Source organism: Salarias fasciatus, chromosome 20 (genome assembly GCF_902148845.1).
Source record: "Salarias fasciatus chromosome 20, fSalaFa1.1, whole genome shotgun sequence".
NCBI lineage: Eukaryota > Metazoa > Chordata > Actinopteri > Blenniiformes > Blenniidae > Salarias > Salarias fasciatus.
The window spans coordinates 22,025,017-22,047,205 of record NC_043764.1 but is presented as its reverse complement, the minus strand read 5'-3'; the positions used below and the strand labels follow the sequence as shown (position 1 = coordinate 22,047,205).

The following is a 22,189-nucleotide window of genomic DNA, read 5'->3' as shown; positions in this document are numbered from 1 at the left end:
CTGTCCTCTGAGATCTTCTGCAGCAGCCTTTAGTTTTGCGTCTCGTCAGGTCCTCGCATGTGTCCTGCGTTTTGCTTCCTCCACTGTCTCCAAGCCTCTTTCGTTATCCAAAAAAGACAAAAGCAATCCATGAAAAAGTGCAAAAAATGCCACGAAGCAAATGTTTTGCACCCCCGCCCACCCTTCGACCCTTGTAGTTTATAATCCGGTGGATGTCGCCACTCTCCAACCAAAGACCAAGTCAGTGGAGAGAAAAGATATGTGGAGGAAAAAAATGCAGATGTAATAATAATAATCGAACCAGTACCACTGCAGCAGTAGTAATAATTTGCAGTGCTTTTCGTTGATGTTTTTTTTTTTTTTTTCTCTTTGTAAAATGTCTCGGATACAAACTTAAACAGAAAAAGAAAGGAGGAGTCAGGAGAGAGATGTCACATCGCGAGGGGGCTCTTCTGAGGGGTCTCATGTTCCCTGGCCCTTTTCAATTCTTTCACCCTGCGACACAGAGAGAGACAAGCATCCATGAGTACGACGGAAGCCGGGAGACTTTAGTAACACACACACACACGCGCGCGCGCACGCACACACAGAGTTTCAAACAGAGTCATCAGAAACATTTCAAGTCGGCACCGATCGTCGCGAAGTACAGCTGGTCTGTGAAGGAAAATGTTGGTCAGAATTGAACTGAAGCTTCACTTTAGGATGAACAAAAGGAGATTATCAGAACACAGTTACATAAAACTATTACATGTGCAACGAAATGTGCTTGTTTGACCAAATCAAAACAAGAAAGAAATAATGGATCATTTAAATTACGAATAGTCTGCACTGCTGATCTGACTACCAGCACCCTTTGAACAAACTGAAAGTTACATTAGTGCACTGAGACATTTTGACTAAAATCTTAGTTCAGTCACTTTTATTAAGTGATTCAAACCATGAGTCACTGCACTATGTTCCTTCTCTACAGTCCATGCCATACCCTTTAATAAAGAGATTTTTTTTCCAAAACACACCATTAAAATCCAGGAAGAGGTTCCAAGTTTGTTGCTTCAAAACCTTTATAAGTCACAAAAGTATTTTACAGATGTCATATTTCTCTAGGACAGATATCTGTACCCTTTAAGATAAACAATATATGTTATATTTGTATTCCACTTCAGAATGAAGTCTTATCTTTTTATCTTTTCAGTTGTTTTATGAACACTGTGTTCAGCTGGTTTGCAGCAGTGCTTTTCAAAGTGTGGCGCAGGCGTCCCTGAAGCGGGGTGACAGAAAGTTTAAGGAGAATGCTAAGGTCAGGGGGAAGCCTCTTCCCATGAAGAAAAGAAATAAAGGGTGGGTTAAACTTTTAATTTGCCAAATCTCTAAGAAACACACATTTTTTTAAACATTTCATTACAGGGTTTAGTGTAAAACCATAAATCACAGTTGTGATAATTTGTGGAACCAGATGTTAAATGAGAAAAATATTTCTGAATTATATTGCTTATAGAAGGTATATATTATAGTGTATTCATAAATAACAATTTGATGTTAATGTTAGCGTTGTTCACAGTGTGGTTCTAGCTTCATTTACTCACACTTTGACAATCACTGGTTTGTAGGATGCGACGGATATTTGAGTTGAAAAACCATTAAAACATTACTTTATTTAGGTGTTGTTGAATAACTAATTTCCTCATTTCCCTTCTGAGTTTACTGAATGCTACAGACCAGCTAGTTCTGGTCATCTGCAGGTGTCCTTGTTTTGAAGGGGAAACACACTTTGTTAATGCATGTAGAGATGCAGAGTGCGGACACAAACACACACACAGATAAGTCACAGGTGTGTGTGCTGAATCTTCACATGCTGAGCTGGCAAACTCCCCAGAGGTGTGAATCTATTACGGCGCTGTGCTGTGGTCCCGGTGGGAGGAGGAAACCACTGTTTGTTTTTCTGCTGTGACCTATATGCTATCACAGCTTCATAACCTATATCACAGACGATCCGAGGTGGCAGCATCAACACTCCTCCTCCTTCTGAAAGCGTGAGAACCTATTCTAGGGACAGTTTGCGGCTAACACAGAGAGAGCAAACGAAGGATTCTCAGAGCAGAAGAAAGCACGGAGGTCAAATGTTTTTACACGAAATGTCCAAACTTCTTCAAACACACGTTGTGTAACTTTTTAACCGGCGTCTCTCTTGGCACAGTGTCTGTCTTTGTTTTCATGAACCGCTGGGAATATCGTGTTCAGCGGCTTGACACAGTTCTAGTAAGCGGAAAGTCGAGGCATCATCAAATCCCAACTCGCAGTCTGTCGAGTGGCTAGAAACAGAGCACACAGCCAGCCAGCCAGACAGACAACTGCTTGAGAAACAGCAGGCCCATAGCATGCCTAAAGGTAGAAGAGCAAGGCCCGGAGTTGTCACCACTTGACATGCAGCAGGATAAAACATGGTTGAGAAAGGAAAAAAAAAAAAAAAGCCCCCTGTTCTCTCACACTGGCTATCTGCATAACCACACAAAGCTGGAACAGAAAACGGAACAGAACGGAAAGGAAAAGTCATTTCCAAGGAGAGAAAGAGAAAGGTAAAGAGAGTCAGAGAAGTGTCTGTTAAGTGTTGTTGTGATATTGTCATTCATAAGCATTTTTGTTAGTTTGAGATAGATTCTGCTCTAAATCTGAGCTTCTCAGTCCACCTGTGGCTCCAGTCGGCAGCCTTCATGCAAGCAGGCATCAAGCAACAGTGATGGAGAATGAGGAAGGGTGGGGTGGGGTGGAGGAAGAGAGAGGAGAGACAGGAAAAAGAGAAAATGAGCGAGGGAAGGAGGGAGGAAACTGTATTATCAGAGGGCGAGAGGGAGACGTAGGAGGGAGTCAGGGAGACAAAGGCATACGGAGTACACAGGTAGAAAAGGGAGAGAGAGAGAAGCAGAGACTGGAAAGTCAGAGAGAGAAAGAGAGGCACGAACTGAGTTGCTGAGGCTGCACTCACCCGCTTGAACAGTCTATGGTCCATCAAGGGGCTTGGCATAAACAGCAAAACAATACCAGACAGCTATTAGCACACAGTAGGCACTGTGAGGGAGGGGGCGAGGGCGGGTCGGGGGGGCCAAATACAGTGAGGGGGAGGGAGGTGGAGCTTAGGATTCGGGAACATTTCTAACCACCCATCTGATTTCTCCGACAAAAACAAATCACACAGAGCAAAGAAATAGTAGAGAGACGGACAAAGTGATTGAACTATTGTTAGGGTCTAATGCGTCTTTACTAATTACCTCAGTTTCTTTCTACTCTTTAGGAGCAAGGAACGAATCCCGGCAGTATATCTGTCAGTAAACTTTATCTTGCCTTTGGAGAAGTGCAGTGTGTTCATTAGGTCAGGATGTGTGGGAGCCGGTGTCGGGGCCTACCTGTGGCGGCAGCGTCGGAGGAACCTCATGATCTTCCTGGCAGCCTGATCCTGCCTCTTTGTGAGCAGACTACCTCTGTGAAAAGAGAAAAAAAAATAGAAAACATCATCTTACAATAACATAAATGGTCAATTCTCACCTGGAGATCAGTGGAAAAAGTGGAATAAAACATAATAAATGAACTTAGAGTGAAGACTTCCTTCATAAATGTGTTTAAGAATGATTTGATCATCCTTCAATTCTTCAGTCATATCCATCACTTAAATGTTAGGAGCATGTGCCGCTCACTGTGTAAAATTAAAACACAAGTAAAATGCACTGACACATAATTACTTTACACATAATGATAAACAGCAACATGATCCCATAATGGAAATGAGATACAACTCGGTCGTGAAATTCAGTGGATGGAGATAGCACTTCAGAACTCCAGAGCCTGAACAGTATGTACATCCAGATATTTCTATCTATGCTTTCATTTGTTCAAGGCGTCTCAAAGCAGCTGAATCAGGTTTAGTGGACTGGTTCATATGCTGCCCAGACGAACCAATCAAGGCTCAACTGATGACTGATAACTTATCGTCTTCCAAAACATAATCAAGCCGAGTTTACTTGACTCAATTGCTTGAGAAGACTAGATAGCATGATTTTCAGGTGGGCCTTTTTGAAAATGACCTTCATGACATGACTTTGTGCTAAAAGAGTGTTGGGCTGCATTAAAATGAGCTTCCTGTAGTGAACATGATGGATCTTTGGCAAACAGTACATTGCAAAATACAACTTCAACTTTTGAGCAGCTAAACTCTTTAAATCAGGGGTGGGGAATCCTGGTCCTGGAGGGCCGCAGACCTGCATGTTTTCCAAGTCTCCCTGCTTCAACACACCTGAATCGAATCAAGATTCATGGCCAAGTCCAGCAGAAAGCCAGATAACGAGCCTCGTTGCAATCAGCTGTGTTGAAGCAGGGAGACATGGAAAACATGCAGGTCTGCGGCCCTCCAGGACCAGGGTTCCCCACCCCTGCTTTAAATGGACAAAAGCGAGAAAAAATTTCACTTGGCATCTTCAACAGTTGCTGCCATCTCCTTTAGTACTGAATGTGTTGTTAAAGCTTCTGCCGATCCAACTTGTTTGAAATGAATCACAGGCACCCTTCACAGAACACTAACATATGTTTTGTCCAGTGATGGACTCGGAATCTGGAAGCTGCGGCCCATCAGAGTAGTTTCCTCAGTAACTCACTGCTTAAATTAGATCAGTACACTCTTCTGCATGGAGGTGAGTGTTTACCTCAGCTTGTGCTGCACAAGGGCGGCAGCAGCCCCGCGGTGGTGGGGCTTCAGCCTGCCAAACTCCTTGTAGCTGCGGTAGTATTGCTGAATGAGGACGGCGGCCCTCCTGCTCTGCTGGAACTTCTTCTGTTCGTGATAGCTGCGGAATTTACTCTGGATAAGGATGGCGGCCTGCGTCATCTTCTTATAAAGTGCATACTGCGGGGAAAACAACAGAAGGCAAGAGTCAAGGCTTTCTGTGTGCGACCGCGAAAATGAGGCGATGGGTCTGAACTGTGCAAACACGAACAAGTCCAGTGAACAGAGCTGATCTGATGAAGTTGTGTTACCTTCAAGGCTATCCATGTTAGCTTGGAAACAGGGAAAGTGAAAGATTATGAACGATGCACAGGAAAGAGCTCAGGTTGGAGACATTTCAGTTCACCGTGGTGCCTACCTGTTTGTATTTCTTGTAGCAACGTTGTATAACAGCAGCAGCTACCTCCTGTTGCTCTCGGAGAGGCCGCCCCTGTTGGAGAGTAGATTGGGACAAGTCAGCGGTTACGCTCGAGGCTGCTGTTCACCACTGAGGATGTGAGCGGCTCTGTCTCCTGGAAGGCTCCTGGGAGCTAGCATGTGAGTGCCGCCCTGGAGCAAGTCCTGCATCTGGTGAACGTGCACTCCTATGAATACTGAGGAGGAGAAGGTAAGATGCTGTGTGACAGAGGGCCAAAGGTCCACCCCAGTATCGGCCGGCGGACCAGACGGGCACAACCGACGACTGTGAACGACAGCAAACAGTTTGTCATGTGAAAACTTGTTTATCGTAGCTCGGGGGTGGATAAGGAGTTGAGGGATGGGATCGGGCAGGGGGTGGGGGGGACAGGGGCTGGCGTGTGGAGAGCTATTTAAAAACAGGCAGTAGCAAGCTCCATACTCCTTACTGAGAAAGAGAGAAGTATAGGCAGAGACAAAAAGAGGAGAAAATAAGCTTAATTGTGTCTAAATGCAGCAGGGACACGGGGGACAGTGCAGTCGTTCCTCTAAGCAAGGCCATGCACTGCTCAAGCCACCTTTCCCATGCGGAAACCACAGGGACATATTTGTTTTTGTTGGTTTTCTTTTTTTTTTTTTATTATTATTATTATTTACACTGTAATGTATGTATCAGCAGAGAAACAGAGAAGGAGACAGAGATTAAAAAAAGGAACTCAGTATTGACTGTGATTAGAAAAAGAACACCTCAAGTGAAAATATAATGAATAACACATATTAAAAACTTTAAATGACATCAAATATCAAAGCTTAGAAACTGGCATCATATAAAAATAAACCACATCCCCATTAAAAAGAAAGAAAAACAAATCCATCTAATGTTACACCAGTCGTAATAAGGCTGCAGCCCTGTAAAGTGTGGGCAACAGTACACACAGCTAGAGGCACCTGAGCCTGTACCTTGTACTTGCGGAAGGCAGTTTGAACTAGACGGGCGGCCTCGTACAGCTCTCTCTGCTCTGGGTCTGACAGAGTCAGCTGGGCCAAGTCTCGCTCCACCTTGCTGTTGGACGCATTGATGAACTCACTCCAGTCGGCGGGGGAAGGGAGCGTTGACCTTTCCAGGGGTCCTTCTCTCAGCGGAGACCCCCCAGGACTCAGGCTGGGGTTGGATGATGGGGTCAGGGGTTCATTGTACAAAGATCTGAGAGAAGAAGAAAATTACTTATTCATATGTGTTTTGTGTTGAAATGCTGCAGGCAGTACATGTATGGGTGTCAAACTCAAACATCCACTATCATTTACTGTGCCGCTTGTGTGTTTTATCACATCATAGATAAATCCTTTCTGCATCATACCAGCACCGTCAAAAGAAACAAATGCGATCAATAAGACACACCTAAAAACTATCTGACATTTCAAGGTGCACTTCCCCTGCTTTCTGCAGCACGGTGCTGTTTACCGTAGATGTATGATGCTTGGCAGCTGTTCCACGTCTCCCAGGTAGTTGGCCAGCCAGTTCATGGTGTTGCTGACACCAGATGTGTCTAAGGGCACAGAGTCTGCAGGGGTGAAGTTCTCCCGTTTGATTCTCTCTGGCGTTGCTTCGATGATGTGCTCTGCCAGAGTCATCATATTCACCTGTGTTGTTGGGACAAAAAAATAAAAAAATTTAAGTGAGAACTCACACAGCAACGTTTTCTTTATCACTATATTATAGTTTAGGGACTCCGGACATGGTCTGTTCCTGCAGGTCTGGCACTGTGACAGAAAGGATGGCTTTGGATGGCTTTGTACAGACAGGTGATAATGATGACTGTGATAATGCCGGAGGCTAAAATTTCTAATCCAGCACTTCATTTGTTGGAGGTGTAGGTAGACCGATATGAATGCCCTGAAGAATCCCTTGGCTATTGAAGTAGATCAATAGAGAGTTTATTATGCAGTGATGGTCATCGACAGAGTGCCAGGATGGACTGGTGTTTACTGACTACTCGATGTAGGACATAAAAGAGGCTGTAATGTCGAATTTAAATAATTTTGTCATGCTTTATGCACTGATAAATATGAAACTCCACTGTGTCTAAACTATAAATGAACGGGAGTGCTACAAAATATTCTACAATCTATGCTCTCTCGGGAAATGTCTTATGTCATAAATCAAAATGTTTTTCCATTAACTTTTCCAAAAGCATGTTTGGAAAATAATTAGATCTGCTAAAACTGACAATTTGTCTTGTATATGCCTCATGTAATTTTTACTACCTACTATATTAGAAAATATACTTCTGGGACAGAGTGAGAAAAACTGACCCAGTGGTTTTGGGCAACTCTGACACCAGGTCCTACACGTTTAGCAGCCTGAGGACACGCACACACACACACACACACACACAAAGTTTTTTCCATTCTCACCTGCAGGTCATCCATCTGTGTGAGACAGTCCTGGTTCTCCACATCCTCCCGATATGACAGCAGTTCAGACTCGGCCATTTCTCTGTCTGCCATCACCAGCATGCCGAGCTGCTCTCGCTGGCGTAGCCGACTGACCAGCTTCTCCTTCCCCAGGCTGCTGCCTCCACTGATCCCCGGCGCTTTCCTCCCTAAGCTGCTGCTGGAGAAGTTGTCTCTGGAGGTCCACCTGGGCCCTGCACCTGCTCCCGTGGACAGGCCTTTGTCTGAGCTCAGGCCCTCTGAGGACAGACTTTTAGTGCTAGAAGACAGCTTGTGGAGCTGCTGCTGCTCCAGGCTCAGCGGAACAGACATAGCCTTGTCGGGCCGAGTTTGAAACAGTTCTGGGTTGGGTTTATGTTTCTTAGCTAGCGGGAGGTCTCTTTGGCCCTCGCTGCTGTAGTAGCTGGAGGGCTCCGACCGGGGCCTTCTCAGATCTGCGGAAAAATAAAACACACCAGATTAGCAAAGTAATACACATAAAAAATGATCTTGCAGGTAGTTTTTTTCTCAAATATGTCTGACCTGGATTGAGGCCGGTGGTGCTGGATGTGGTTGTGGTGGTGGCAGGACCTTTCTTGCCGCCGGGTGCTACTACGCTGTCGTTTGCCCAGCTGACCATCCAGCTGTCGGTGGTGGGGGGGTCCGGGGCCGGGGAGAAAGACATGCGAGTTGTGGGTGGTAGAGGCGCTGGAGGCTGCTGCTCTTCCCTCTGTAGCTGCTCCAGACACTCAGCGAGTTTGGTATGGCCACGCGAGCGGGCGATTGACAGGGGTAAGCGGCCCAGGGAGTCTGGGATAGCCAGCGCACGTCTGTCCCACTTATACAGGACCACAGCTGCTTCCAGGTGGCCCAGTGCACAGGCCCACATCTGGATGGCAGAAAAAATAAAAAAAAAGAGTCAATATGGAGTCAGTATAAGACAGAAACCCACAAATCAGACCTTTCTTCATTAGCTCTCTCACCAGTGGTGTGCAGGAGAAGTGATCTACGTTGAGAGGGTCCACTTCTAACTCCAAATCAATACTATCAGCATGCTTGGTGCTGAATTGAAGAGGAGAAAGAAGAATAAGCATCTCACTTACGTCCGGCTTAATTTCCTCAATTACAAACCAGAGCCCCATTATACACCATGTAGAGCATTTTGTTCTCACCGCCACTTGATGAGTGTCTGGATGAGGGTGGCGTAGCCCTGGCCTGCAGCCAGGTGAAGGAGTGTCATGCCTCTGAAGGTCTTGGAGTGGATTAAATGTTTGGACTTGGCCCAGCAAGCTCTGCTCATCATTTTCTCGCAGACCACGACGACACGACTCTCGAAGGAGCTGCTGGCCTGCGTCTGGCCAGACACACACTCGAATACACAAAGTGACCAGCGGTTATTGGTTGCAGCTCATGCATCTATAACACCACACTTCAATCATTTCTGCTCTATGTGGTTATGGAGCACATTTGTCAATCAGCCGTGACAGAACACATAATGTGGTTGCTGTGCACTGCCACATGTCGGGTTTACCTGTGACTGGCTGTTGTTGCTTCCTCCTCCGCCTCCTCCTCCTCCTCCGCCGCCCCCACCTCCTCCTCCTCCTCCTCCACCGCCGCCGCCGCCTCCTCCTCCTCCTCCTCCTCCCCCTGTTCCTCCCCCAGCTCCGCCACTCCCTGCACTGCTCGACTGCTGGTGGCTGGCCATCTCTGCCATCCTCCTCTCCATCTGCTCCAAGCGCTCCAAGATAGACATTCTGAACTGGTTATCTGGGCAAACAGAGGGGCACAGAAGAAAAATGCGTCAGCACATAAGCAACATCCAACATGAGGGGGAAAAACGAAAGTCTGTCTGAGCTTGCTAGTACCAGTACAAACAATCCTGTACCCTGACAAGACAAACGATAACACAATATGCAGCACAGAATGCTCCAATATGTTGCTGAAAGATGCTTAAAGGCTGTTGCAATGGCTTGATGCTCAACATCGAGAAGCAAGCGATAAACCGCTTCAGAACAAATACATAAAGACTGTGTTGAGGTGAAGCTGAGGCAAAGATGATTTATTTAATTGGGTGGAAACCCTATTATCAATCATTAACTCCATCAAAATAATTGGCTTTTCTCAAATATTTTATCGCCTATCAATCAACTGCTAATGGCTCCCGTCACTAAAGTGCTATCTTTCTTATGGCACTGAAGCACAGCTCTGGCAGACAAATGCAGGTTGAGTAATTATTGGTCAGCGAGCAGGGGCATGTTAAGTGTGCCCACCCAGTCATAGCGGGCTTCAAACAATCTCAGAGGGAGTGCTATAGCTGAAAACTTCCAGCTGATTAAGTACAGCTTATTGTCGCCACAGAGGCCCAGCCTGCCCTTGTTGGATGCACCTTTACAGTAGAGGGCCTCAATCTGACAGTAGGGTATCAATCACACCTTCGAGCAATCAAAACGCCCTTGAAGATTCAGCCTTCACATATAAAGATGGATGGAAGTGTGGCGGACATGTGAATGTCTGCATGTTGTTGTAAGGAGGCAACAAACACTTTGTTGCTCATGTCACTTAGTCTTACAGTTTCAGCTTCACAACTTTGGAACAAGAAAAATAATTTTCTGTTAGGAGTATAGAACATACTGCACAATAAGGGCAGAAGAATACCCATTTTTTTTTTTAAATAAAAGGGATAATTTTCTCAGTGGGTCATGGTGGTCTGTGCTGGTGGTGCTCCAACATGGACCAGCAGGAAATAAGCAAAGACCAGCAGGGACATTATGCTCATTTGCGGTGGCTTGTTGAACAACAAAACTACTTCACTTCAAACAAGCACAAAATATATAAAAAAAAAACAGTTAAGTTCTGCATATTAAAAAAGATGCATTACAGACACAATCTGAAAAAAATTACATAGACTTTCCTATGTAATATATTAATGTTTGATTGTGAGGCTAATTGAAACAGGAAGGACAAACCTCATCACAAACACTCACCTACACACAAGCGAAAAACAAACACCTGAGTACGAGCACATATGTAAACACACGCGCACGCACACACAAAGTACACAGTGGATTGGGATGGGCACGGAGAGCCCACTGCAGCAGGGAGTACAGAAGACTGCATTAGCATTCCCCATTTAGCCACTATGAGGGCGTTTCTGTGGCAACCTGCTGCCGAGCGGTAACTAGGCGACAGGAACATGGCTGTGTGTGTATGGTCTGCCTGTGTGCTATTGGCTTATTGATGAAGGGGAGGAGAAGGACTCAGTACACCAGTGTGAAAAAAACAAAGGCAAACAATAAAAAAAACAGACGCTATAAATCTCTCTCCTGTGTACTTGGCATACTCTATTTTCGCCGTGTTGATGCCGTAGGTAGGGACCTAACGACTCTAAGTGGGGAGCGCCGCAGCACGACCTGGTGACATTTGCGCTATCTTGGCAGTCACCGTTCAGGGCTCCATAGAGAGCTAATGTCACCGTGGAGCCTCCTGGAAGCCGCTGTGAAAGAGGTCAAGCAACTTCTGTGACTGAACAGCAGAGGCACATTGTGACTGGCTGAACCACTTCTGTTACTGGTCTCTGCTGGTCTGCGCTGGCCAAACGCTGCTTTACACTGGCCTGAAAAAAAAAAACCACCCATAATTCTGTGAATTGCTTACGCTAGTCTAATGCTGAATTATGACTGGTCTGTGCTACTTTGATTCTGTTTTTTGCCTTTTTTTCTGATTTAGTATTGGCCTAATGCAGGTTTTTGCTGGTGCAAAGCTAATTTATGCTGGCCTAAAACGGTCTATGCTGGCGTTCACTGGTTTCTGCTGACCTAATGCGGGTCTTGTCTGGTCTATTGCACAGACCCACATTATGACAATGCTGGTTTAAGCTGGATTAAAACTGGTCAATGTTGCTTTAATATTTTATTACTGTAAATTGATACTCTGTATGGTGGAACGCTGTTAAGAATTCCCCTCTGGGAATGATAAATTATTTCTAGTCTGTTTTATTCTATATATGCTGGCCAAATGGAGATGTATGGATCTTAAAAAAAAAAAAAAAAAGAAAGTATGATGCTGGTTTGTACTGACAAACTAGCATTATGGTGGTTAAATAAGCACATGTTGTGTTTTGCTGCTGGTGGTTACTAGCAGTAAGTAAGTACATGCTGATTCACCAACTGGACCAGCAATAGATCACCATAAACCAGTAATGCAGCATATCTGGCACAGAAAAAGGAAGGAAATTAAATTATATAATCTTTTCTACCGGGCGGTAAATGATTTCTCAATGTGACTACATGCTTCGCAGTGAATAATGGACTCGGAGGATAACAATGAGGTCCTTCCCTTCGATTTCTGTGTGCGCTGTGAGCTACTAAGTGATCAAGCTGTCAGATAGTAAGATCTTTCCCATGTAAAACAGGGAAGCTGCTTAGAGTGTTTGCTGTTCATCTTACTGTGTTGATCTAGGCTCCTGGTGTAAAGGATTGTAAGCATGTCCCGGACCGGAGGTCCTCAATCTGGGGCTCTTCGGCCGTTCCTCAGCTGCACTTAGTAGCTTTCATAAAATTACATGTAGATAAACTGTTCTTCTCTTGTTATTTTCATTGAATGCGAGACCGTCTTCAAATGGGACACTTGCTGAGCAGGTAGAGTCGACAAATGAGACAGCTGGACAAAGGAATTGTTCGATATTTGTCAGCTACAATGTGAACTGTGTCACCTGCCTGGACGCCTTTCAATGAATAATTTTGAGCCTGTCCCTTTAATGAGCCAACCAAAACAGAGGAAAACAGAGATTAGACAATTTAATTTGGTGTAGACGGACACGTTTGCTGCGTTATCCTCATGATAATGGCGAAATGTGTTTTGCAACTTCAGACCAATTCTTTAAACGTGGTGGCGGACAGTACAAAACCGGGCGCTCTTTTCACTGTAAAGGCTGCGGACCCAAGATCCAGACTGAGCGCTTGTGTCAGGAGGGCAGTCAGGGGGCCGAGATAAGCCACGGCTCTACAACCTGCGTCAGTACAAGGCAACGGACGCCGTTCCTCTCCGTCTGGCCGACGAGAGGGGAGAGACGTGGACGGAGAGACCGAGGGAGCGAAGGGGGGATAGTTAGCAGTAGGCTGACATGTCTTTGTTCAGACCCAGTGCTGCAGTGTGCTGCAGTGCAGATGATGTCATCTCCACCTGCTGCCTGCTGCTCCAAATGCGATGCACGTCCACTGCAGAGGGAGGATGGGGGTAGAGACGAGTGGGAGGGGAGAGGGAGGAGACGGGGAGGGTGAGCAGCCAAACAGCACCGTGACAACATGGTGACGTTGCCAACAGCCCTCCCCCATTCTGGTTTACTCCCTCGTGACGGTGTGTGGCAGCAGACGTGGTCACTCTCACGCATTTGGGGCAGACTGTGGCGTGCTATTTTAAAATTCAATTGGTTGACAAAATGAAGGAGCTCATTCACTATGTCATAAACTGTCAATGACGCTCATTCTGCTCAATCCTCATGCAAAAATGTGGTTGTTTTCCCCCCAACTTTCACCTTAGATAATAGATGATTTCTAAAAGATGGAAAACAGGAGAAGGACGTTTTCCATATAAAGACCAGCACTCGTTCAGATTTCTCACACTTCTATTCTATGTACATGAGCTCATCTGTGTTGTGAGTAATCTCATGGTGTGTTAGATGGAATTGTGTAAGCGTTGTTGTAAGGGGAAGAGCAAACACAACAAAGAGTTAATGATTTTTTTCCCCTCCTGTACAGTCCATTATTTAACACACAAAAAAAGTTATATTTAAAAAAAATAAAGTGTTGCTGACTGATGACTTGACTTGTCACACCTCAGAGGTGTGAGGAAAACCTTTCACTTCTGGAAAATATCTCAGAAAAGACACGTAAAAAAAAAAAGAGCTGCCTTGGCTAAAAAGGGAACACTATGCATCACGTGAGATGGAAAAAAAACAGGTCTTGAACTTTTGTGACCGATAACCCAAATGAGTAACAATCCCCGGGACTGTTGCTCATTAGAATAAATGACTAAAGTTGTCATCCGGGGAGCCAGCAGACACTGGTCTCTGATGTGCTCCTGTCATGTAACACAGGAAAAGTCACAAGTCTACTGTAGGACTTGTGTAACACAGTTTCTGCTGGTTGAAACCAATCCTAGATGTCTGCAGAGTCAGCTGCTCTGCTGTTAATTCTTATTAGGATACTGAAGGACACCCATGTCCTCTGAAAGAAGCAAAGTAGAGAAGACTTGTAAAATGTGCAAGGCCTGCCCCATGTGTCATCTGTCTCATCTCAGGGGGATAGCAGCAGCTCCTCGTGAGACAGGTTGATATACACCGGGATAAGCAGAGGAAGGACGGGACAGCTTATTGAGACACAGCGGGGCACAATTGAAGTGAGAACAGGATGATGGGAAGAAGGAAGAATACAGCAGGAGAGATTACAGTAAGGACAGGACAAGGGTGGAGTGAGATGAGACAGGACAGTTGGATGTGATGGAAAGGGGCAGGGAAACGAGGGGCCAGGAAAAGGGCAGGAATTAGAGGACACGCCAAGAGACAAACTGTCAATAAGACGGGCCGGAGAATTGAGTAGTTGGGTCAAGTTAGTGAACAGCAAAGGGCAGCGTGCTTGTCTCAACTCAGAAACATCAAGGGAGAGAACATGGCAGCTATTATCAGCCTGCGTGACTGAGAAACACACTCAGATACAATTTATGTCACCCTTGAGCCACAAGAAAATTAAACTCAAGTCGAAGACGCCTGTTGTGCATAATGTCAAGTGACTGTTGTGTTAAAACTATCAAGGATCTTTTTGCCTTTCTGATTTTAGATCAAGAGCGCAAATCCCAAATAGAGGTCCTGATCATCACACACTCCATCTCTTATTAATAGACACACTCATCTTTTATCCTGGAAAAGAGTTATTCAAACTCCTGACAGACTGTAGGAGGACATCTTTAATCGTCACTTCTCCACCTCGGGTTCTGCTCGTGCCAATCAAGTATACTGCTAAGTCTCATTATCCTTCCTCAGCCGGCTCCGTTCCCACATGCAACGCAGCGGAAGGACGAGAGGCCAGCCTCCCCAATGGGTCTCTGCGTGAGCTGATTGACAGGGGCTGGTATTTGTGACCATGCAGGGGAAAGGGCCAGGCCATCTGGCAGCAGCCCTCACAGCTGGAACACATGGCTGCGTTGATCAAAGACACAGAGTACTTTGACACAGTGTAATGACTGGTTATGGTTTTGTTTTATTATTTCTCGTGGCTTTTATTAGAAAAGTGATAAGAGGAGCTTGTCTCTTGATGAATAATAGGAATGTAGGATAAAGTCTGTTATTTGGGCATCAATCCTATCGAGGATGTCATCTGATGAATATCAGTACATCTGCCACACGGCCCCCCCCCCCCCCCCCCCCCCGCTCAGCACCAGGGGTGGGGCGAGAGGCACGCCGGACAGTCCGTCAATCAGGCACAAGGAAGCACGTGCAAATCGCCAAATGCCACGGTAATAATAATTAGCTGTAATTTAGGGCTCTCAATTATTTCACCTTGTAAGCGTCAACTTTTACAGGAGGCTGACCTCTTGAACAAGTGCATGCAATCTCTGCACTTGTATAAAATGTTAAAAAAGAAAGAAAGAAAGAAAGCTTTTTCCACTCCAATCCTGTGAAATACATCTGCTGTCTGCTCTTCAGTAGCTAAATTGCCCTGTTTTTATGCCCTCAAACTTAATCCACAACCATGCCAGTAGACAAAAAGACACGGTCTTATTAACATCAGTTAGCAGGTTGTGCACATCAGGAGAAATTACTCCTGAAAGAGGCAATCAGCTAATGTCAGCTCTTTAATTTCAACCCAATAAACAGAAATCAAAGAAATCTGACACAAGCATTACTCGATCCTAAATTGAAGTGATAAAAGTAGTGGTAGTAACAAATAAAAATGCAATATTAGGAGTCCTAATGGTTCAGCGTCTCTGGCATTTCCTTATAGAAATAAATAATGCTCTGGCATATCCTCTATGGTAACAGCAAAGGTCACAATCCTTCAGCGCAGCTCTTAACCTTCTGGCATTTGCTCAGCTGTTTAGGTCAATATGAGTACAGTCTGGATGCAGACTAGATACATTGTGTCACATTCAAGGTAAAATGCCAAGAGTGCGCACAACTGGGATTTTCTGTCATCTGCCATCACACTAATAGAGTGACACAGAATTGGCTTTGTGTCTTGGAAGGTAGGTACAGGAGCTGGACTTCTTTTGGGTGTCCAGTTGGTACAGTAACGAGATTTCCATTTGCACGGACAGCTAAAGACTGCATGACACATCTGCTGCAGGCAGACGCTCAAATGAGGTATCAGTAGAGAAATAATTTCAATGATAAATCAATGTAATATACAGCACCCTGGCCCAGGGGCAGGGCTTCTGCAATGGTGTTCTTTATTAGCGAAACAACGAGCTGAGCTGCATGCATTCAGAGAGATTTTCAACTTCCTCTGCCCTTTCTGAGTCTCTTTAACATTGTGATTGAAACCAAAGTTTGTACTCTGGTTGCACATGTCGAAGGTGTAATGTCTCTAAGTAAAAACTGACAAAGGCGTGGGCAGTGATAACGGATTTAAAAAAAACGAAGCTGTATAATCTTGAATTACAAAAAAAAAAAAAAAAAGCTTTTAAAGTTAATCTTGAACCCAAAAAGGTAGTCGAACATCACAAATACATCTGCTCACATCACAAACTGGGAATGAATGAATATTTAATAGTTATATAAGTACATAAGCAAAGTGATTTGCAAATTCTCCTGAAAAAAAAACCAAAAAAAAAAAAAAAAAACCATGGTGAACTCAGAATGCAGACAGCAAAACATAAAACAAACTCAAGCTGCCTCTTACCGCAGATGCAGACTGCATAATTCATACAGACATCATTTGATTCATGCATAACATAATGGAGCCTAATGTGAACCACAAGCAGCAGCTTTAAAACTCACTAATAACTTAACAGCATCACTGTGAAAACACTATCAGAAATAATGCACTCCACTGAGGTGACACTCATTGCATAACTTCTACACCTGCATGCTTCGCACAGTACAGGCGTGAATAAAATCACACATCCAGTAATAAATACACAAACTGCCGACAGGAGAAAAAAAAAATCATCTTTAAATAAATCACTAACAGTGAAGCTGGATTAATTGCAGTAACTTCTAGTTATTTTAAAAACATGATCCGAGGCACATAAACAGCGAGAAATTACATACTCTCCCAAAATGACTGTTTCTCTTTAAATGCTCCTATCGCTTTAAACTGTCTTGTCTGAGGTGATCTATCACCTCCAGGTGTAAGTGTTCCCACGTCACTGCTGCTGTTACTAGAACTACAACTGCTCCCTGTGTACTAGTAGTACAACTACAGCAACACAATGCCTCTAAAATTATTAAAGAACTAATAACACTGCCGCTATTTTGGGCAAGAAAGGAGACACAATACTTCTGCTACCACAACAGAGCTGATCTTAATAGCACTGAAATAATCTATATTAATAAGACAGATCGACCATAAAGGAAACAGAACTGTATGACATTATCGATATTATTAATATCACTCCTAAAACCAACAGCTGCTAATGCTTTGACCACGTGTACACTTAATAGATGCTTTTGAGCTGTTCTTGCTTCTGCCGACTCAAAACCACGATGCATTTAAGTGGCCACAAATTCCTGCTACCTCTATGTGCTTGTGCATCAGGCTTGTGTGAAGCATGATATGGCAAAGGGTGAGTCATCCGAACACTTTGAAATTTACAGTCTTACATGCTTTACAGCTTTATTAATAGGCTTAAGTGTGGTTAATGCATTTGCTTGTATGGGAAATCTCCAAACTTCACAGAGAAGCAACAGGTAGATTCACATGTATATGTGGCTGTCTCTCACTTTTAACACCAAGCGCTGAACTACAGCAAAGTTTGAGGAGTAATTGCAATTACAACACAGTTGCTGTTCATAAACATGTGGTGCTGAAAGCATTGCCACAGAGGATGTATAGATTTTTATTTGACATTTCTTGTAAATATGTCAATGAAGTTGACACTGAGAGAAATCCAGGCATTTTCAAGGAAGCACATTTGGCCCCGATAACCTCAGCAGCTCTCAAGGATGCGACAGCCCGCTAATGCGCTAGACTGGAGAGACTTACTGTACATCTAACAACAGTGAAACTGCACTTGCATCAGCCTGGGTCACTGTGACCTGATAGTTGACACCAAGCAGATTAAAACTGCAGAGAAAGAGCGCACACTGAGAAGCCTGGGCGAGCTCTGAAGCCTGGCTTCACGAACACGAGGTGCACGTGTTAAGTTTGTCATTCTAAAGGCAGAGGAAATATTGTTGTGGTCAGAGAGCCTGACATGCACGAGTCGTGAGTCAGGAGTTGGCTGCTACTATCAACGTCAACTGTTTTCTGCAATGAAGCAGAGCCACATGAAACACTTGGAAAGCATGTGGTCAACCAAAAAGGAAAGAAAAAAAAAACCTATATGATTTCTTTGAAACTCCTCGTAACAAGACACAAGACACCGCTGGACTGCACGGAGACAAATAAATTCCGCATGCAGGGAGCTAAAAGAAACAGGGAACTTCTTCTGGCACACACAGGAAATGCACAGAATATAAAAAAGCAGCCCAAACAGAACACAATCACAACACAGCACAGCACCACAGCCAAAGGGTTGAACTGAACACTTCTAACCTTCTATTTTATTTTCCATTGGTAGTCTCCACCTCAAAGCCAGAAAAAAACCAAAAACCAAAAAACAGCCTCTTTGTCTTTTAAGAAATGCAGGTGTCATTCACTGGCATCCTGACCCAGAGAAGTCCAACCAAAAGCTGCATTTCACTCAAACTGCAGTTTCTGCCCCCCACTGTCTGACCGTCAGGGCTACTGCATGGTCTTACACGGAGAAAAGAGAGAAAAAATGTTTTTAAAAAAAAGAGTATTTATCCTTGGTGTGGATTGATTCTCAATCTCAACAGAGCACTCGTCAACAATAGAACAAAGTGAGGGAAGAGAGCGACGTGAGGAGAGAGAGAGGAGCAGAGAGAGTGAGAGAGAGGAAGAGCGCTCACTACTCCTCTTCCTCTAATAGCCCCCTCCTCCTCCTCTTCACTTGTTTCACCTCACACACATGCACACTTTCCCAGTGTTTCTAGTAGTCGCTGCTCTCCCAGCCTGCAGTAAAACGACAAATGCCGCTGCGAGGAAGCGCGGTGCGCACGTGCCGCCGGTAAACAGACGCCCTAATTCCCGTTTGTCGCCTCCTCCACGAGCCGGTGTCCTGAAATCTCGCTCCTATTCTTCCCGTAGTGATTACCTTCGGCCATAATAATTGTTAGAAAGAAAAAAAAAAAAAGATACAAGCGTGAGTATTTGACCATATCTATCCGACCCTCCTCGACGCGCACTCGCTCCGCCGCGCGCCCTCGCGGAGTCCTCTCCCTCACTGGAGGAAAAGTCGGCACAACCCGCTCCGAACCCGTCTGGAGTCGCCTTGTCGTTGCTTAACTGTCGCCTGAGACTTTTAGCTCTCGCTCTGTTTGCGGTAGTTTACCATGTTTACCCAAACACGCCCACTCCTCCGCTCCTGCATTGTGTGTGCACGCGGTGCCGTTTGTCATGCCGGTGTAGTTGGGCTCGGAGTGAGTGCTGTCAACACGCTCCCCTCCACACTAACGGGCTGCTGCATGCCGCTATGCGGGGCTGGAATTTTGGGCAGAACCTCCCTCCCTCCCCCCTCTTCCCTCCCACCACACGGATCGGGTCGCGGGGATCCGTGCTCGGGGACTTTACAGGGGCGACGGCGAGCGGCTCTGCAGCTCCGACGGATTTTCTGTCCTGCCCATGGCTCCGTACCTGCAGTGCTGCAGAGAAAAGCGCCCCTTCCCCCACTCTGCATTATGACAAATCAAGGCAGGCAGGCAGCTGTGCCATTAGCACATCATAGCACAGTTAGTCTTCCATGGGAGAACAAACTCACAAAGCTGTAGAGCACATCGCTGCGGACCCAGACTCAATATTGCACGTATGGCACGTAATTTCAGCAGCCTATAGCTATTCCAGTTAATCAGGTGACTGACTGCAAGCTTGAGGAGGAAACACAAAGTCTTGTCTCGTCAGTGTTTTGGAAATGGGGAACTAAATGGCTTGGAGCCATTATTTTTTGATAAACGTGCAGCGTTTCTTATCGATATGAGCACACATCATTTCACCGTGCCCTACTTTCTAAAACAAGTTGCACAGTCAAGTTTTTTTCCTCTTTTATTGCAAGAACAAAAAGTCCAAGCCGCTGCTATGAGGAAATAAACACTCATGCGAAGTGTACACGTGGATGTAACGTTGCGCTCTGCGCCACAGTCGCTGTCCACACAGCAGTGGTCCTGAAAGATTCCCCTCAAACCCTGCGGTATGCTCATGTGACAATGCTCAGTGCATCAATGCATCATGATAAACACACTCTGCACACCACACACACACAAACCTCTGGCTGTTACAGCACTGTCGTACAGTCACACGGTCTCTTATAAAACTTTATTCAGCCTTTTCCTGCATAATTTCAGCAGGTCTGCATATACCATCCCCTGTTGCTGTATATACCAGTGCAGTCACTGATATTTGTTGACAACTCTCACTGTCGTCAAACAGACGCCACAGGCTGGCGTGAAACAAATTAGGAGGTATGGCAGACAAGGAGTTAATGTAAGTAAGGTAATAGGGTGGGCTGTGTTTTTCCTGAGACAGTCAGCTCCTCCTTAACTGGTTCTGTGAATGGGCCAGTGAGGCAGTAGGGTATGAATGGCGGAGGGATCCACTGGTGCTGCCATGTATGGAGCTGCCAGCTCTCGATTACTCACTCCCACTCCCTCAAGGGCCTTCTGCAATGCAGCTGTCCTGTGAGCTTGTGCTTCACCGTGCCCTACTTTATCCTGTCAGTGCTCGAACACTGCAGCAAGACTTCTCCCAGCAGCAGACACGCACATGCACGGACATACCATGACTTATATAGTCATTGCATTGTTGAGAGGAGGCTTGCAGTTGAGTGTCCTGACTCACCCACTTAACTTGACTTAAAACAGAGTGGACATTTGCTGGCCCTGCAGGATCTATTATTACATGTAAACGCCTGTACGGTTCGGCTCCACAGGAGCAAGGGGGCTCACAAACCAGTCATCTTTTGGCATAATTAAACACAGTCTGAATTCATCACTGCACTGTTTTCACAAAGACCTTTTTTTACTGAATGGTGAAGCAAGGTGAATCTCTGAGTGATGGACTGTTTCATGAAAATAAATTTAACCTTGAAATGTGTTAAGTAACCCAAACATAACGATCATCAAATCCGAGCACAACAGCAATAATAGAAAAAAACTGCTTCTCCCACGGGATGAATGTCAAGTGGTTGAAAATACTATGGATTGGAATAAACATTCATCCATTTCATTATTCAGGTTATCTGACTTATTTGGGGCTGCTAAGGGCTGGAGACAACCCCAGCTAATAATGGGTCAAAGGCATACTTTCTGAATGATTCATCCACCCAATCCATCCATCACATGCACACACACACAAACCCACGCATGCCCACACACAGTTTGATCATCACTGCTCAAAAGTTAAAGGATCCACTGATTTTCACACATACTATGATCAAACATACACTGCAGAGCGAGCAGTGACCAGCTCAATGACACACTCTCCTCAAATCAAAGCTAACACTAGTGTCTTTAGTTCAAACTTGTACAAACTGCAAGAAAATCTGTCATAGCAAGACTCAGTCTAGAGCACATTTGACTTTGTAAAACACTTCAACAATGGCTAAAATACTGCAAGTCAAACATCCAGTTCTATTCTATTTCAAGTATCCCATGTTGTACGTGGATATATATTAATAATGAATCACAATTCCTCCTCTTGTTTGCTTTATAATATCAATAGGCTTGATTGTTGCACCTGAAATTAAGTACATTAAAGTTGGGCTGTGAAGAAAATATATTTAAACTATCACAATCATGATTTAGAAAATCAGAAACACAAGCAGCACTTTGCAAAATAAGTGATTACTGGTGAAAAGATCTGAAGATATAAATTTATACGATGTTTACATACTGTATATCCTGCACAACAAGCAGCAGCAGCTCACTGAAATGTCCATTCTTTCTTTTTTTTTTTTTTTTTTACATTGGTTTTATATAGCGCTTTTCAGGACACTCAAAGACGCTTTACATTGCATTGCATTATTCATTCACACCATACTGGGTGGTGGTAAGCTACTATTGTAGCCACAGCTGCCCTGGGGCAGGCTGACGGAAGCGAGGCTGCCAGTCTGCGCCATCGGCCCCTCCGACCACCACCAACCATTCACTCTCACAACTTTCATACTAGGCAAGGTGGGTGAAGTGTCTTGCCCAAGGACACAACGACAGTTTTATGCCTGCGGGAGCAGGGATCGAACCGCCAACCTTCCGGTTATAAGACGACCTGCTCTACCAACTGAGCTCCTGTCGCCCCCATTCAAATTCCATTCCATTCAAATGAA

General features: G+C 44.9%; 1 protein-coding gene across 9 annotated transcripts in view; it reads right to left on the bottom strand.

Moving 5' to 3' along the window:
• Positions 1-224: 224 nt before the first annotated feature.
• camta1a (calmodulin binding transcription activator 1a) overlaps positions 225-22,189 on the bottom strand; it is a 307,545-nt gene continuing 285,580 nt past the window's right edge. For 4 of the 9 annotated variants that reach the window (XM_030119523.1, XM_030119526.1, XM_030119527.1 and 1 more), the window contains 13 exons: positions 9,129-9,364; positions 8,770-8,966; positions 8,581-8,659; positions 8,141-8,486; positions 7,580-8,052; positions 6,627-6,805; positions 6,125-6,368; positions 5,127-5,198; positions 5,020-5,040; positions 4,689-4,888; positions 3,399-3,473; positions 2,981-3,011; positions 225-495 (listed from right to left, as the gene is read on the bottom strand). In XM_030119523.1, coding sequence (XP_029975383.1) covers positions 463-495; positions 2,981-3,011; positions 3,399-3,473; positions 4,689-4,888; positions 5,020-5,040; positions 5,127-5,198; positions 6,125-6,368; positions 6,627-6,805; positions 7,580-8,052; positions 8,141-8,486; positions 8,581-8,659; positions 8,770-8,966; positions 9,129-9,364 — 2,186 coding nt within the window. In that variant the 3' untranslated portion in view covers positions 225-462. Of the gene's footprint in view, positions 496-2,957; positions 3,012-3,398; positions 3,474-4,688; positions 4,889-5,019; positions 5,041-5,126; positions 5,199-6,124; positions 6,369-6,626; positions 6,806-7,579; positions 8,053-8,140; positions 8,487-8,580; positions 8,660-8,769; positions 8,967-9,128; positions 9,365-18,348; positions 18,979-19,207; positions 19,365-22,189 lie in introns of those variants that run through there. The other 5 variants (XM_030119531.1, XM_030119529.1, XM_030119532.1 and 2 more) reach the window with 5 other exon arrangements.